This window comes from Mustela putorius, unplaced genomic scaffold (assembly GCF_011764305.1).
Source record: "Mustela putorius furo isolate JIRA1106 unplaced genomic scaffold, ASM1176430v1.1 tig00000430_pilon_pilon_pilon, whole genome shotgun sequence".
NCBI lineage: Eukaryota > Metazoa > Chordata > Mammalia > Carnivora > Mustelidae > Mustela > Mustela putorius.
In genome coordinates, this window is record NW_025421377.1 from 22,372,774 (window position 1) to 22,388,948 (window position 16,175).

At 39.0% G+C, this 16,175-nt stretch overlaps 2 protein-coding genes across 14 annotated transcripts in view; both read right to left on the reverse strand.

Moving 5' to 3' along the window:
- The window catches only part of LOC101680631 (cytochrome c oxidase assembly protein COX18, mitochondrial), an 80,103-nt gene extending 79,119 nt beyond the window's left edge, over positions 1-984 (reverse strand). For 4 of the 8 annotated variants that reach the window (XR_006606724.1, XR_006606723.1, XR_006606722.1 and 1 more), the window contains exon 1: positions 466-982. Coding sequence is in view for 4 of the 8 variants with exons in the window: in XM_013063420.2 (XP_012918874.1) it covers positions 466-798 (333 nt within the window). In the remaining 4 variants the exon portion in view is untranslated. Of the gene's footprint in view, positions 1-465 lie in introns of all 8 variants that reach the window. The other 4 variants (XM_013063420.2, XM_013063421.2, XM_004766295.3 and 1 more) reach the window with 4 other exon arrangements.
- A 5,752-nt stretch (positions 985-6,736) lies between these two features.
- ANKRD17 (ankyrin repeat domain 17) overlaps positions 6,737-16,175 on the reverse strand; it is a 163,121-nt gene continuing 153,682 nt past the window's right edge. For all 6 annotated transcript variants that reach the window (XM_045079856.1, XM_045079855.1, XM_045079858.1 and 3 more), the window contains 4 exons: positions 9,917-10,165; positions 9,206-9,384; positions 8,680-8,844; positions 6,737-7,989 (listed from right to left, as the gene is read on the reverse strand). In XM_045079856.1, coding sequence (XP_044935791.1) covers positions 7,930-7,989; positions 8,680-8,844; positions 9,206-9,384; positions 9,917-10,165 — 653 coding nt within the window. In that variant the 3' untranslated portion in view covers positions 6,737-7,929. The remainder of the gene's footprint in view (positions 7,990-8,679; positions 8,845-9,205; positions 9,385-9,916; positions 10,166-16,175) is intronic.

Here is a 16,175-nt window from a genome sequence, read left to right on the forward strand (position 1 = left end):
CCTGAAGCCCAAGGGGCTGCACTAACCAGAGTCGCAGGTGGAACAGCCCGAATAAAGATACCACGTTTGCGAATGGCTGGCTCAGCAGATTTTTCTAAGAAAGATGAATCGGAATCCTCGGGGACAAGGATGCTGCAGACATACAGGCTGTTACGATCTTTAAGACGGCAACTGTACAGGTTTCTCCATACAATTCTGCTACCGCTGCCTTTATTCGTCTCCTTCTCCAATAGTAAGCTTAGTAACAGGGCTTTGAGCACGGGCCCAGCAGGGTAAACGAAATGCCAGGCACATGTGTCACCAACCATCTCTCAACTCACAGACCCAATGCTAGTCAAATGTCTTAGCTAAAAAAGTGGTCGCGATCAGGTACACTAAGCAAGTCCAGAGGCGGATTCTAAGCCCCGGCAGACACACAGCACCCCTCGCCGCGCAGGCGGACGCGCAGGGAGCAGGTGCCCTCACCTTGGCCAGGATGTAGTGTTGGTAGGCGGCCAGGGGTAGCGTGACGGCGCCGCGGAGGGCCGCCGTGGTGAGAGCGATGCAGGCCCACCAGGGCAGACCGGTGGCGGAGTGCACGCCGAGCAGCACCTGCTCCGTGCCCTGCACCGGCGCCGACGCGGCTAGCGCCTCGTACCAGCTGCCGGGGACCGCAGAGACGGACGCCGCCGCCGCCCACACCGGCGGGGCAGAGCGCTGAACGCCGCCCGCTGAGGCCCGCACCAGCGGCGGGTCCCGGGCCCCCAGCGGCAGTACGGACAGCGGCCGCAGCCACCTACCGCCCGGCCGGGACAGCATGACCGCGCCCGGGCTGAGCCGAAACACCGGCCTCCCGGACCAGCGTCGAGGTCCCGGCCGCCTGGGAAGCCACGCGCACGCGCCGGCCACGCCGGGCGAAAACTCGGTGCGCGCCCTCCCTCAGGCCCGATTGACCTTCCCGGTCCAGGCAGTGACGTCTGGCGTCGCCCTCGAGATGACGCGTCGGCGGGCAGGTCCCGCCTTTTCCACGCGGCACGGGGCGGGCCTGAGTGCGCAGGCCCAGAACTTTCCCGCTGCCGGCTTGGGGCTCCCCCGAGGCCGCACCGAGTGCAGAGCTAGGGGCGGGGCTTGCTGCCTCGGGCCCGGCGGGGCGGTCGCTGGAAGCGCTTGCCTCTGACGTCGGCCTTCCGCGGGCCTTTGCATTCCTTTTCACTTAAAACTAGTCGTTTGCTTTGTAGTGGATTCAATTTGGTCGGTGGTTTTCGTGGCCTAGAGGGTAGCACCCCCCCCCCCCGCCGACCTCTTTACGTGCGAGAGCCGAGGTGGATCACGCGGCCTGAGTCGGCGCGTCGCAGGCTGCAGAGAGGCCGGCGCTTCTGGCCGCCCCGAGTTTAATGCGCATCCGTTATGCACTGGTCAAAGTTCAGTATGTGGAAGAGATCTAACTGGCTCATCTGTTCAGCTAACATTGTCAACCCCAACTGCAAACCGAGTGTCAGTTTTTATCTCCCAGTATAAGTGGCAAAACTCAAGGATACCAACCATCGCCTTCCTTGAGGCGTTTTATCAGGGGCTGGGAGACGGGGCCTTCACTGGAGCTTCCGTGCATCTTACATAAAGGTTCGCGAGCCTCAACAGTAGCATTAACCGTCTTCGACTTAAAAAGAATATGCCTCGTCTACACGGACTAATTTTGACTTTTGTGTTCCCGGCAGCAGTATACAAACTGGAATGGAGTGAGAGTTTCATCACAGAAGGGTCACCCCTAAACCTAGAGCCCAAATTGCGTTGTGTGGAATAAAACGTTGGTTAAAACAAGCCTCCGACAAATGTTGGGTAATGTTAAGTTGCAGCTATGGTTCTTATTTAATTATGCACCTACATGAATTTTGAAATACGTTTACATACAAATTCCAATTTATGCTATACAGAGCCTTTTTAAAAGAAAAAGGTACCAATGTATCTCCCTATCCATTTAAGTTTTAAAAAAGCAACCCCGGCGTCTGTGTGGCCACAGCGGATCTGGTGGAGGTCCTAAACCGAGACCTCGCTTGGGCTCCGTGCTCAGCGGGGAGTCGGCTTGAGGATTCTTTCCTTCTCTCTTTGCTCCTCCCTCCCACTCATATTCTCTCTCTCTAGTAAATGAGTCTTTTAAAAATATTTTTTAAAATAACCAAAAAATAAAAAAAGAAGCAACTGGTAGCTAGTGACTACTAGTTCAATTTGGGAACAAAATTTTTTAAAAGATTTTATTTATTTATTTGACAGAGAGGGAGAGATCACAAGTAGGCAGAGAAGCAGTCACAGAGAGAGAGGAGGAAGCAGGCTCCCTGCTGAGCAGAGAGCCCAATGCGGGGCTTGATCCCAAGACTCTAGGATCATGACCTGAGCAGAAGGTAGAAGCTTAACCCACTGAGCCATCCAGGCACCCCTGTGGGAACAGTTTAAATGGAAATATCTTCGCCTAAAGATTGTGGAAGTAAAGGAGCAAATTCTATGCTGCTGCAGTTCTGCCCAGAGAACTGATATCATTGGAAATTGGCCCTTCCACAGTCACAGTTAAGCCTAGAGATTCTAACCGTTTAATATTCAGGAGAAACAGAGTTGATTAAGGTTTGCCTTTTCCAGAGTCACATTATATTCTCATTCTAAAGCGTTTCATTGCTTGAGTTTCAATATTGTGACCTCAATAAAATTTATATTTAACTTCTGCTAATTTCGTACTTATTAACCTAATAGAGATGATCATAACTTATCTATTTGGTAAAGAATGCTGGGGGAAGTATTTGTCAGTTATATAGCTCAATACAAAGGGAGTGTTAGCACTAACGTGTATGTACGGATTATCCAAAATTCTTGAGTTGCAGAGTACAGGATGATGAGACCATACATTGAACAAACTAACTGGTATCTTGTCAAATCTAACACTGCAAATGAACTTGTGCTATATACTAGGACTTTTTTTAAAGTTCAGCATTTATAATTAGCCATTCTTGTCTTTACTATGTCACACAACTAATTTTTTTTTAACTTTAAGCATCTCAAAAATAGATACGGTTTCATTTTTTCCTGCAGTTTCTGAAATTCTTACCCATCAGTGCTGAACAGAGTGGGTTCAAAAATTCAAAATTGGAGTACAGGCTATTTACACATAAAAACTATATAAATGTACACTTAGATTTCTCATTTTCCAAATATGCCCTCTGAAATGCTTGACAAAAGAACTTTTAAAAGATAATTTTCATGAGTAATTGCTAAAAGGACCTCTCAGAATTCGATTTAGGTTGAATTTCTTTTTCTTTCCTACTCATTTAATGCATTGCTTTTTAAAACCAAAGTTAATGTAAAATTAGCTTTTCATTTCTTTTTTTTTTTTTTTTAAAGATTTTATTTATTTATTTTTCGGAGAGAGAGAGGGAGAGAGAGCGAGTGAGCACAGGCAGACAGAGAGGCAGGCAGAGGCAGAGGGAGAAGCAGGCTCCCCGCCAAGCAAGGAGCCCGATGTGGGACTCGATCCCAGGACGCTGGGATCATGACCTGAGCCGAAGGCAGCCGCTTAACCAACTGAGCCACCCAGGCGTCCCTAGCTTTTCATTTCTATTGAAAAATATTCTCTCATCTTTCTTAACATAGTTCTTACTTAGCATGCACACTTTCGAAACTGTGAATGCATTTAAAGATAGAAGTCTAGGGGCGCCTGGGTGGCAGTGGGTTAAAGCCTCTGCCTTCGACTCAGGTCATGATCCCAGGGTCTTGGGATAGAGCCCCCACAGCAGGCTCTCTACTCAGCAGGGAGCCTGCTTCTTCCTCTCTCTCTCTCTGCCTGCCTCTCTGCCTACTTGTGGTCTCTGTCTGCCAAATAAATAAAATCTTAAAAAAGAAAAAAAAAGTCTAATATGAAACCTTTTTAATACACCTTAGTCATGACTCCAACTATCATAGTACAAAGAAATTCTTATTTATGTCAAGTCATAGTTGCAGAATTTTCACTCACTTACCCAAAATACAAGTGATAGAATTTTTGCAATCAAGGTATGTAACATAGTAAGTCATATTAAAACATTAATGAAGCTCACATTCTAAATTCATCATCTGGAATCGGCACTAGTTAACTGAGTGTTGTGACTTGAAGTGAGCATTTATCAGTGGAATGTATAGAGGTTTCCTGGCTATCTGAAAGTAGAGAATTCCTAGCAAATTTTTCATACTTCAAAATAGTAGAAAGCAGAGTATACTCTGCTTTCCAAAAGTTTGCATTATACTATTGCAAAAGTTCTGTAATGCCAGATATGCAGGAATGAGTGATTCTGAAAAGCTCAAAATAAAAAATAGAGGAAATAAAACAGAAGCTCTGAAGAGGTTTTGGGATTTTGAGTTTCCCTCTTTAGTGTATCACTTTGTATTGTTTTTTTTTTTTAAAAGTGAATAACATAGTGTGCAAAATAATTTTCATGAAATGTGTACTTAGGTCATTTGCGTCAAAAGAAAGATAGAATAATATTTTCGTGAAGAACAAGACAGGATCTGTCAGTAAACTATAACCCCCTCCACTGTGTTCCTGAGAAGAAAAATGACAGTAAGTATAGTAATTTAACAAAAAGTTAATTTTCAATTACTAGCAACTTATTTTTACAGTAATAGCAAGCAGAAGGGAGAATATCTTTCACATGAATACTACAGTCAATTTTTGCGAGTATGAAATCCCTCATGAAATGGGGATTCTGTTCGTTCTGGCAAACGAAATAATCTCTAAAATAAAATGGTTGGTATTAAAAAGATTACACAATTGGGATATTATTTTTGCCATTTAAGGTGGGAGCTAACCCCAATATTATTTTTGACACTTAAGTCACTTATCTTAAAAGAATGAAAAAAAGGGGTACGTGGATGGCTCAGTCGGGTAATTGTCAGGCTTAGGTCATGATCTCAGGGTTGTGAGATCAAGCCCCATGTCAGACTCCATGCTGGATGTGGCATCTGCTTAAAATTATCTTCCTATTCCTTTGCCAACCCCCCTCCCACTCACTAGCCCTCGCTCAGGGCACACTCTCTCACTCTAAGAAAACAATAATAAAAGACTGAAATACATTAGGTAGTCTACAATTACACATACCATATACTTTCAAAAAGGGGGTAAAAAAGACCTGTGTGGTCTCAAAAGACTATGGTGTTTTTTTTTAAACTACTTTTTAAGTAAAAATGCACTGCATTAGGGGCACCTGGGTGGCTCAGTGGGTTAAGCCTCTGCCTTCGGCTTGGGTCATGATCCCAAGGTCCCCAGATCAAGCCTGCTTCCCCACCCCCGCCGCCCTGCACCCTCTCTGCCTACTTGTGATCTCTGTCTGTCAAATAAATAAATAAAATTTAAAAAAAAATGTACTGCATTACATCTGAAATATAAAAAAAATATATATTTGAAAAATGTTTCTAACACAGACTTCAAAAATCATGGTATTGTACTCAACAAGACTGAGCTCCAAAACTAAATACGGAGCATGCAGTCTATATCGCCCTGTCCCGTAGGTTTAAAGCCAAGAAAATATAGGCTCTTTCTTACTAAGAATTTAACAACTGAATTTTAACAAATTCAATTTTGTGAATCAACACAATTCACGTATTGTAATAAATACTGGGTGGGGTGTCTATTATCTAACAGGATTATCTTAATTATAATTAACACAGGAAAAAAACTAAGCAAGAAATTATACGATAGTGGCAAGTCATATATAAAATACTGTTAAATAGCATTACACACTTTTCTTAGTAAAGTGCTATAAATTTATTTCATAGCTACGTTTGTAGGCTATCATTTAGCTTTTTCCTTAAATTTGGTCGTAGCAAAACAAATTTTATGTATTTTAAGACCACCTCTTAAAAGATATAAATATGTTTGTTTACAAACATCTAGGTATGTCTGAAAAATCTTTTTACTCTTTATTCAGGCTACCAGAGTAAAGAAATTCCACTTATTTAACAGCCAAGGAACCATATTAATATTGTCAACTCTGGGTGACTTATCTGAATTCAAATTTGACCACTGTAGAATTTGTTTAAAAAAAAAAAAAAGGACGCCTGAGTGGCTCAGTTGGTTAAGCAACTGCCTTCGCCTTGGGTCATGATCCCGGTGTCCTGGGATCGAGTCCCACATCGGGCTCCTTGCTCAGCAGGGAGCCTGCTTCTCCCTCTGCCACTGCCTGCCATTCTGTCTGCCTGTGCTCGCGTTCTCTTCCTCTCTCTCTCTGATAAATAAATAAAATCTTTAAAAAAAAAAAAAAGAGGGACGCCTGGGTGGCTCAGTTGGTTAAGCAGCTGCCTTCGGCTCAGGTCATGATCCCAGGGTCCTGGGATCGAGTCCCACATCGGGCTCCTTGCTCCGCAGAGAGCCTGCTTCTCCCTCTGCCTCTGCCTGCCTCTTTGTCTGCCTGGGCTCACTCTCTCTCTCTCCCTCTGTCTCTGGCAAATAAATAAATAAAATCTTAAAAAAAAAAAAAAAAAAAAAAAAAAAAAGACTGATGCATTCATTACTTCATATTTAAGCTTACTTTCTTTTACATTTCAACCATATAATTTATTTTTCCATATGAGACAGGGTAGGACACATATTCCTCTTGGATATGTTATTGTTTATTGTTTCAAGTGAATGGAATAGATAAATCCCACTGAGTAGTTTAGTGTGGCCCTGCATCTTACATAAATAGGTTAAATGAAGACATTATTTTGTATTCTGTATATTCATATAGACCATAAATTGTCCTAATGACAAATGCAAAACTTCCTTTATTACTTGTCCCAAGTTAGATGTTGATCCCTTTCACAGACAATATATATGTGTAGAGAATAAGAAGCCTTTAAAATTGGGGGAGGAAAAAAAGATACTTTCCACTAAATTACTGAAAATTGTAATTTTTATGTTGATTCTTGATGACTGCAAGGTCAATGTTAAGAACTGATATTATCCAATATAAAATAGTACATTGAATTATTTAATAATAAACAGTATAGTAAGAGCTTGTATACGCTGACTGGGAACCAGTGTGGCTTTGTAAATTCTCAGAAAGACTAAACATCTTATGGTTAGAAGAACCACAGGTGATGACGAAGGTGCTCTGCTTCTCTGTAGCAGCCATTACAATAAAAATCTTTATAAAAAATTATTTCACGATCAGCAAGAGAATTTTACTGGTATTAGTGGTAAAGGTAAGAAGAGAAGAGTGAAGAGAGAAGAGTGTATTTGTTTTAAAAGTGTGGCAAGGTAATAACATGACATGGGAAGGTAATAAATTTCTTCTGTATGTGCTCTGCTGCAAATAAACTCAAAAGAGAGCAAGATGGGTATTTTAAACAGGAAACATCCACTGATAATGCCCATTGTTTTACTTTATACTTAAATTACACAAGCAGAAAAGTTATGCTTATTAATAGTTTAATGTATGAAGGAAACATCCAGATTTCTGAATATGAAGGTACATATCTCACATTAATTTAAGTCTACATAAAGTAGAGCCTCTATACTGACATATTGAAATTTACTTTCTGCTTAGCCTTTTCTGTTATGTAAACAATTGTACATTTATTTGCCATTCTAAAACTTCAGGATCAAGTTTACATAATTTTGCTAAATTTCCGTGTTTGCTCAGAAGCAGTTTACAGTACTAAAACCAACCAGCCAAAGAACAGCTTCAACAGAAAGTTATGTCCAAAGGGGAAGAAGGAAAGAAATAAAGAAAAACGATAAGAAAAAATGCTAACTAAGGTAAAACGGATGTTGGTGGGGAATGGGCAGTCACAAATGTTCACAGAAAATAGGTCAGTTAGTAACTTCTTCTGCAAAAAGCCTACACACTTCAGTCAAGCACATCAGTAGAATGATTTGGGAGCATAAATTTTTTTCGGCCACTTGTGATTTCCTCTGAATGAAAAGGAATCTGCAGGCTAACACGCTGATCCTCATCAGCCAAGCTGGTTCATGTGCACACTGTTCATGTGAGGGGCCCAGGGTCCGGTCCACACCTAGGAATGTAGAGCATGTGTTTTATTAGATATGACATATCTAACATGTATCTGATTAAAAGCAGAACTCTTAAAAACTAAGTAAGTGCTCTTATTATCTATGAGCTAAAACAGCTAAATCTCATTTAATTTGCAACACACTTGAAAACAATGAAAAGCCCCTTTTGTTTGTTTTCCTGCCTCTCCTATTTCTCAAGCAAGATCTGATTTATTGTCATTTTTTAAAAACCATTACCTGAATGCATACAGACTGATGCCTGACGAAGGAAAATGGGTGAAACATTAAGCATACACCAACATAAGCTAAAATATACTAATCACTAATCATTTCTGTGAATTTTTAGAGTTATAATTATGCTCTGTTCTGACACTTGTAATACATATAATGATAAATAACCTCTAGATGGTCCTTTTCATACTACTAGTTAATTCTGAGGTATAAAGTTACAACACTTTGTAATTTAAAATCCTTTACTTACCATCTGCTACCCAATGAAATATGTCATGCCTTTTATAATTTTCGCTTCAATCACTACAGTTGGTACCATTTTCCATATCCTCTTGCTGTATTAAATTTCCCTCAACTACCCATATTCACCCTACTCCCTCACTAGCATGATTTACCTGTATCCTATTTGTCTTGGCATCTCATAAACACTCAAGAAATGTTCCCTGAATGATCGGCCTTACCGTTTGAGGGCCATTATTTTCTGTGGAGCTTGAAACCATCTTTATCAGGGAGTTCCAGGAGGGGTCTGCAGCATGAGGGCCATTAAATATGGGTCCTCCAGCACCATCAGGAATAGGTGCTACTGGAGGAATCATTGCATTCCCATACACGGAGAAAGGCATACCCTTAAAAAAAGAGAAAACATAAATTATGCACATAGTCATATCTTCAAGTCACTGCTTATTTTCCCAAATAAAATCCATAGCCTTAAAAATGAGACTTCATTTTATTTTGAAAAAGTATGTTACTGAAGTAATCTAAAAATTATTTTCCATTATATGATTTCTTCTACCATTAGACTATACATAAGCCTACTACAGCCAAAATATTTGGTCAAAAACATTTCTCTAGCCAGATTTTGACCCATAATTACAGGCGGACGCCTGCGCATCATTTCACAAACACTTATCCACTTGGAAGTAAAACAAAGCTAATAATAAGAAAAACATTTAGAAATATAACAGTGCTTATGTAAGTCACCATTACCCCAACTTTAGGAAAGTCCATGTATCCTGCAGGAACATGCTGATGGAATGTACCAGAAGGAGTTACAATTCCTGTACTCTCTCGCTCCATTGCTTGATGCTGTGAGAACACCCCTGGATCGGACATTGGCCTATGAATCATAGGATTTCCCATACCAGGGTTACACCAGTCTACTTTGTCTGAGGGAAAACAAAAAGTTAAAAAACGATAGCTGGTGATCTCTAAAACCAAAGACAGCAAGATAAAACATTTACTCTATTTCTATCTAGAATTTTCCACATTGAATTGTGCATTCTTTCAGAATAATGACTTACTTTTAAATATTTACTGCAGTATTTCCATGTGTAGGTAGTGATACAACAGCCTAATAACAACAATAACCTCATAGTAACAACTGTCTAAATACTTTGTGTTACAAAAGAAAAAAACCAAGTTAAGATAAGAGCTAGAGTCCAAAAGGAAATATTAGCATTTTCTTAACATGATGAAATGAAGACAGGAGTATGCTTGCATTAGATAAAGTCAATGAGATAACATGATAACAAAAAATGGCCTGAACTCTTAGAGCTGATTAGTGAAAACCAAGAGATATGAATACAGATCTTTTAAGAATGACTGTTAACGTTAAGTATTACTTACAATACTGTAGTATTTTAGTTAAATCCATAAATTTAAAACTTAATTTCTGGCAGGCAGAATAGCATGTCTTACCTTGATTGCCACCAATCCCTTCAAAGGACCAGATGCCACTATGCCCTACTGATGTGGATAAATTACTCCCAATAACAGATGGAGCTGAAGTTCCAGTTTGCCTGATACGTGCAGAACGTTCAGTCCCAATAGGGACTGGAACTTTTCTGTCCTGAGAGACATTGCTGGGCTTTTCTGACCCTAAAGGTACTGATGATGGGGCAGGCGAAGGTGCACGAACTCCAGAGGATACTGACTGTGCAGGAGAATCTAGAGAAAAGATATTTTGAAATAGTATACATGTCATCTATAGAGGGCATCATTTTGTAAAACCAAATCTTACATTCTGAAGATACCTTATATATGTGTTCTCTGAGGAAAAATGAAATACGATAATAATGCTTAAAAATTATGCATATTAAAATTTGGTTAAGTTCCACGACTTTGCAGTCATTTTTTAATTTGATTCACAGTTTTTCCATTTGGTTACATGATAAAATGTGAAGCTGTCTGAATATAGATGATGTAATATAACCCATTAAGTTAATTAATATTTTAAAAAATGCTTGATACTGAGTAAAATAAACAACCACAACAATGAGAAGACTATCTTTAAATTTACAAGGCTAAATAACAACAAAACAGACGTGGAGGAAAATCATGCCTGTATTGGCAATTTCCAAACTGTATTCCTCGAGAACACACAGCCCTTGGTATGCTATGACAAAAACAAAGGGATTCAGGTAGGCAACAAATGTGGAAAATCTAACTTGAGAAAAAAGTTTCCTTAAATCAGAACTTCACAGAAACTTAATATGCTGATAAAATACCAATATAGGGCTATGCCTCACTGCCCAATTTGTTTTATTGTATCATGTATCACATGGGTATTCCACGAACAAGCTTTTCAAAATGACAATGTAAGCTTTATGTATCAAAACAAGGCAAGTTCTTAATATTTGGGAGTATTCTGAAGTGATTCAATTTCTTCATGCACTAGAGAGAAGAAAAAACAAGAACAACCCAAATTGTATTTCTTGTGAAAGATTTAAATATCAAGCACATTTAAATTTAAAAAAGGGTGTAAATGGTGGAGCCTGAAGCTTAAAAGTCAAAAGAGTTACCTGCTTATTTACAATTTACTCATAACTGCCTGACTGTATGCCCTAGATGCCCTAGGGATAGTCAAGAATAGTTTTCCATTTTTAATCATTATTTCATATAAGGTGTGTGTGTGTGTGTGTGTGTGTGTGTATTACTCCAAAGGGATTCAGGTAGCTAATAAATTTGCAAAATCAATCAACCTATCTATCTATCTGTACCCGGGTATATATACACAAAAGCACAGTGCCTCTACTTCCCAAGGTATTTTTCAGGGAATTTGAAAAAGAAAAATTCAGTAGAAGTATTAGTCTCAATGAATTGTAGTAATATTATTAACTTAAAAAAAAAAAAAGGATGTGAAAATACTTTATAAATTATTATTAATAGGATATAGAGATTATTGGGAAACAAAAACATGAAGCTTATGAGCTTATCTGCACAAGTAAACCAAGAAAACTGTTAGTCTCTAATGAAAAATTAAAATATATCATCTGTGGTTATGGATCCACTAGCATTCTTAACAGTATTACTTTTAATGAATCGTAAGAAAATAGAAAAGCCATGTATGTGTCTTTGAATAATTATATCTATTTCTAAATTCACCTTAAAACTGCACTGGTGTAAGAAGGAATTCTAAGATGGAGGTATAGCAGCACAACTTGTGATTCTTCCAAAATCTTTCCATAAAAACAAGCTACCAAGTTAGCAAAGCCAAACACCTCTGGATAACATCTATAACAAAACTAACAAAATAGGGGCACCTGGGGGGCTCAGTTGTTAAGCATCTGCCCTCAGCTCAGGTGATGATCCCAGGGTCCTGGGATGGAGACCCAAGCCCCGCATCAGGCTCCATGCTCAGTGGGAAGCCTGCTTCTCCCTCTCCCACCACCCCTGCTTGTTCCCACTCCCCCTGCTTGTATTCCCTCTCTCACAGTCTCTCTGTCAAATAAATAAACAAAATCTTTAAAAAATATATCCAAACGAATCAAAAGATACGAGTAAATGGGGACAAATCACTGATGGCTACAAGACCTCTGTGGTATCAACATCTGTGTGGAAAGAAGCAGTTCTCCAGACCCAAGAACAGAACAGGAGAACAAAACAGTCAAAGGTACTCAAAGAAAAGGAGAGAGCAGGCCAGTCTGATTAGAGCGGGTCAAACTGGGAGAGTTCTGCCTATGCATGGTCATTGCAAGGAATTAACAAAAAGGTCTGAAGAAGCTGGAGCAATAGTGACCCTATGAACTCTCAAAAACATCTGCTGAAGACTCATTCCACGATAAAGCTTCACACTACTAAGAAACTTCCGGGAACATATTCCAAGTTGAGCAGGAAAGGGACAATAGAAGCAAAGCAGACAAAAGATCCAGTCAAGAGTGGGGGTAGTGGGAGGGTAAGGATAACAAAGCCAGATTTAATAAAGTATTAAGGCCATATTTTTGCATACTTGCCTAAATCACCAAATTCTAGAGCCTTTAAGCTAAAGAAGGTAACTGATCCATGTATCCTTTCTAAAAATTCAGGAAAGTTTATTTAATTTAAAATTGTAAAACAGAATAGAAATGCAATCAAATTCCATACAAAGTTATTATATGAACTAAGAGATATGGACCCAGAACATTTTACAGATAGTAAAAGCCAGCCAAGAAGAAAGCTGTATTCTAATATCAGGTGTATCAGAAACAAAGCTATACTCTAAAATTCCAAAAAAAAAAAATAAAATAAAATAAAATAAAATTCCAATGTGAGCTGAAAGAAATGAAAGGAAAACATAGGAAAGAACAGCGTAATTCAGAATTAGTAAAACTGGAAACAATGAAAAAATTCAGGAAAGCAGTAGAAATGAAAGAATATTCCGGAACATATAAGGAACACAAGGGATAAATAAAGTTTTTTTTTTTTTAAAGATTTTATTTACATTGATCTGACAGAGAAAAGAGGCAGTGAGAGAAGTAGCCCAAGCAGGTAGAGTAGGAGAGGGAGAAGCAGGCTTCCTGCTGAGTGGGGAGCCCAATGCGGAACTCGATCCCAGCACTGTGGGATCATGATCTGAGTGAGCTAAAGGCAGATGCTTAATGAATGAGCAACCCAGGTGCCCTAATGTTTTGTTTTTTAAATTGTGTATTGAAAGGACACATTTACAAACCTGAGAAGGATCAACCCAGAACAACTTTGCCAAGACAAAGTCCAAGGTGGCAAGCTGGCAGGAAGGATGGACAGATAGGACAGACAAATGAATTCTACCTCTCCTAGACTCATCCTGGGAACCTACCCTATTGGTCAGTGTCAGATCTAGTTTCTCTTCCCTTTCCTGAATCTTCCAAAAAGCAAAAGCAAAGCAAAATACCCTCTATATTCTGTTTAAATGAATGGAGTAACTAGGCCTGCCTAAAGACAAGCCTCCATTTAAGAGATTTGCCCACTTCACAGCCATACTTTTATCAGGAGACAGTTTTCTGCTTCTTCCCTGCAAGCTTACTGGATTAATGACAGGTGTCTGACTGAAGAGTAATTCATTTCAGGCTAGCAGCAGTCTATGTCTGACATGGCCTGACCTGAACACAGGCGGTAAGCAAATCATATTCCTCATTCAGAACGGTACAATTGATGAAAAAAAGAAAAACTGGTTTAACTAATTATGAATTGAATCTTTGAGGACCATATAGAAGATGAGATTATGAAGGAGGCTAGGCAAAGAGGAAGTAAACAGAAGAGACTCACAAGACACAGACCATGAGTCTGTCATAAATCCTCTAAAGAGAGAGAGAAGGAATAGCCGAATGGCTCTGAAGCTGGCCCTGGATCAAATCCTGCATGGGTCTCCAGACAGTCCTTTAAAAGTCAGTACCATTTTCTTTGAGATTCCTTTGGTGGGTCTACGTTCTTTGTCATAAAAAGCACAGAATTATTATAATAATTTATAATTATAATAATTCTCTTTTCTCATCTCTAATTATAGAATTAGAAAAAAACACAAAATTCAATTCAGAGTCATCATGTTGTTTTAAAATATGCCAACTATATACTTAAGAAAAAACAGGTTTTAGAAGTTGTGTGCACTCTTAATACAATTTTGGGAACCTTCTTTAGAAAAAGAATACCAAACTGCAAACACAAAATTAGGTATAGGACCTTGGCAGGGTCCCTTGTAAAAAAGGCACCCTGAAGCTGAAGCTTCACTGGCTTCATGGTAAATCAATTTCAGTTTTGAAATGACAACAGGTCCTGAATTCAAAATGAAAGAGCAATGTGACTTACAAATTTAAAAAATACTCCTGTAGGAAAATTACTGTACTTTCTTCATCTTTCTGTTCAGGCCATCAAGATGAATGTGGTTGGTCATGACTAGCTTACAAAAAATTTTTTAAAGGTTACAGAAAATAGAATAGAAAATACCAGCATGGAACATACGTTGTAAGGGGGAGTGCTATTTTGTAAACGTATTATTTCAGCTCTACACTCACATGACGTGTCCTGGCTCACAACGTAAAATTACTTCCTTCCTTTCAAAATTTTGTTTTTACTGCTTTTTGATCTGATAACAGTTTTCTAAGGACTGAATGTCAAAATGGCCCATTGACTAAATGTGCCCAGAACTGAAACTCACAGACGACAGCCAGTAACCAATGCACGAGTCGGCAGTGTTGGTAGGAGAGATCTTAACAGTATGAATGGAGTAAGGGTTCGGGAGATCTCTGCCCAGCCTTTTACATGGAGAAGGTTCTTGGGCATCACCAATCTATTGTTCTTGGGCCTAAAGAAAGGATTTTTTTTTTCCTTTCTGAAAAATATTTAAAAAAAAAATTTAAAATTTTTCTTTAAAAAATTTTAACAGATAAATCTGTCCCCCACATCCCAACTTAATTTGTCAGGGTCCTAGTAACATCTTTATATCCTAAAGGAGAGGGAATGAGAAGAGGAACAGACTATATGGAGAAATATGACAGAACCTGTTCAAGTACATAAAACCAGACAAATATATTATGAAAAGTAAATCACATGCCTCCACAGTTAGTTCTACAACAGCATCCAGAATGGCAACTCTTAAGGAAACTATGTACATAAACACCGAAAACAAAATTTTGAAAGACTGGAATAAATGAAAACACAAAGCTACATTCATGTGAACAGATTACCTAAAAAAAAGCTGAAAGTCTGACAAAACAAACTAAATGGTCACTAAAAAAGTAACAGTATTAAAATTTATATTAAGGAAAATGCAGACTAGTTAAAAATTCAGTATTAGAGGTAAAAGCGGGAGTCTTGCGTAAATCAATCACTTAAATGATTGTAAAACAAAGACTCTAATTATAATTCCTTCTATATGTATGAGCTGTCCTTACACTGTAAGAGAGTTCCCTTCCATTCTAAAATCTTAAATTCTTAAAAACAATTTTTAATGAAAAAATTAAAAAAAACCTTAATCATTATGGACTTATGGATTCTTAGACTTTATCCAGTGAGCAGCCATTATTCACTTTGTTGGTCCAATTTTCCTGAATTTGGCCAGTGGGAGTCTCTCTCAAGCTGCTTCATGTGTCCTGACATGTCCCCATAATTTTGAGCACTTAAGTACTCTCTGACACCTAAGACTTCACCGGCTCCCTGTATGCCCCAGCTCTTGAGTCAGCTATTTCATCGAGAAAGCCTAGTTTCTTTCAGTAGACAGACATATTTAACAGATAGATCTGGCACTGGATGTGCTCACTGCTGATGAACATTAATTGCTTCTGGGCCCTTTCAGTAGATAGAGCTGGTGGAAAAAGAGCAACTTCATATGATTTACTCCAGTATACAGGTAACTGAAAAATCATGAGTTCACACTGATCATCTAAATCGAATCCAATTCCATAGGGTTCTTCTTTGCCTTACTCCATTTCACACCACCTCTTCTCACAGTGAGGACTGTGAATTGTATCATTAATAAACTCACTTGCTCAATCCTACAATAAACCCCATAATTTTAGAATTGCTTATCCATAACATTATACAAATCCAATGTCCTATGTAGAATTGCGAGATTTGTTTGAAATCTTTTTGTCTTTAAACTGAGGGCATATAAAGTACTATGGTTTTGTTTTGGTTTTTTTTTTTTTTTAGATTTTATTTATTTATTTGACAGAGATCACAAGTAGGCAGAGAGGCAGGCAGAGAGAGAGAAGAGGAAGCAGGCTCC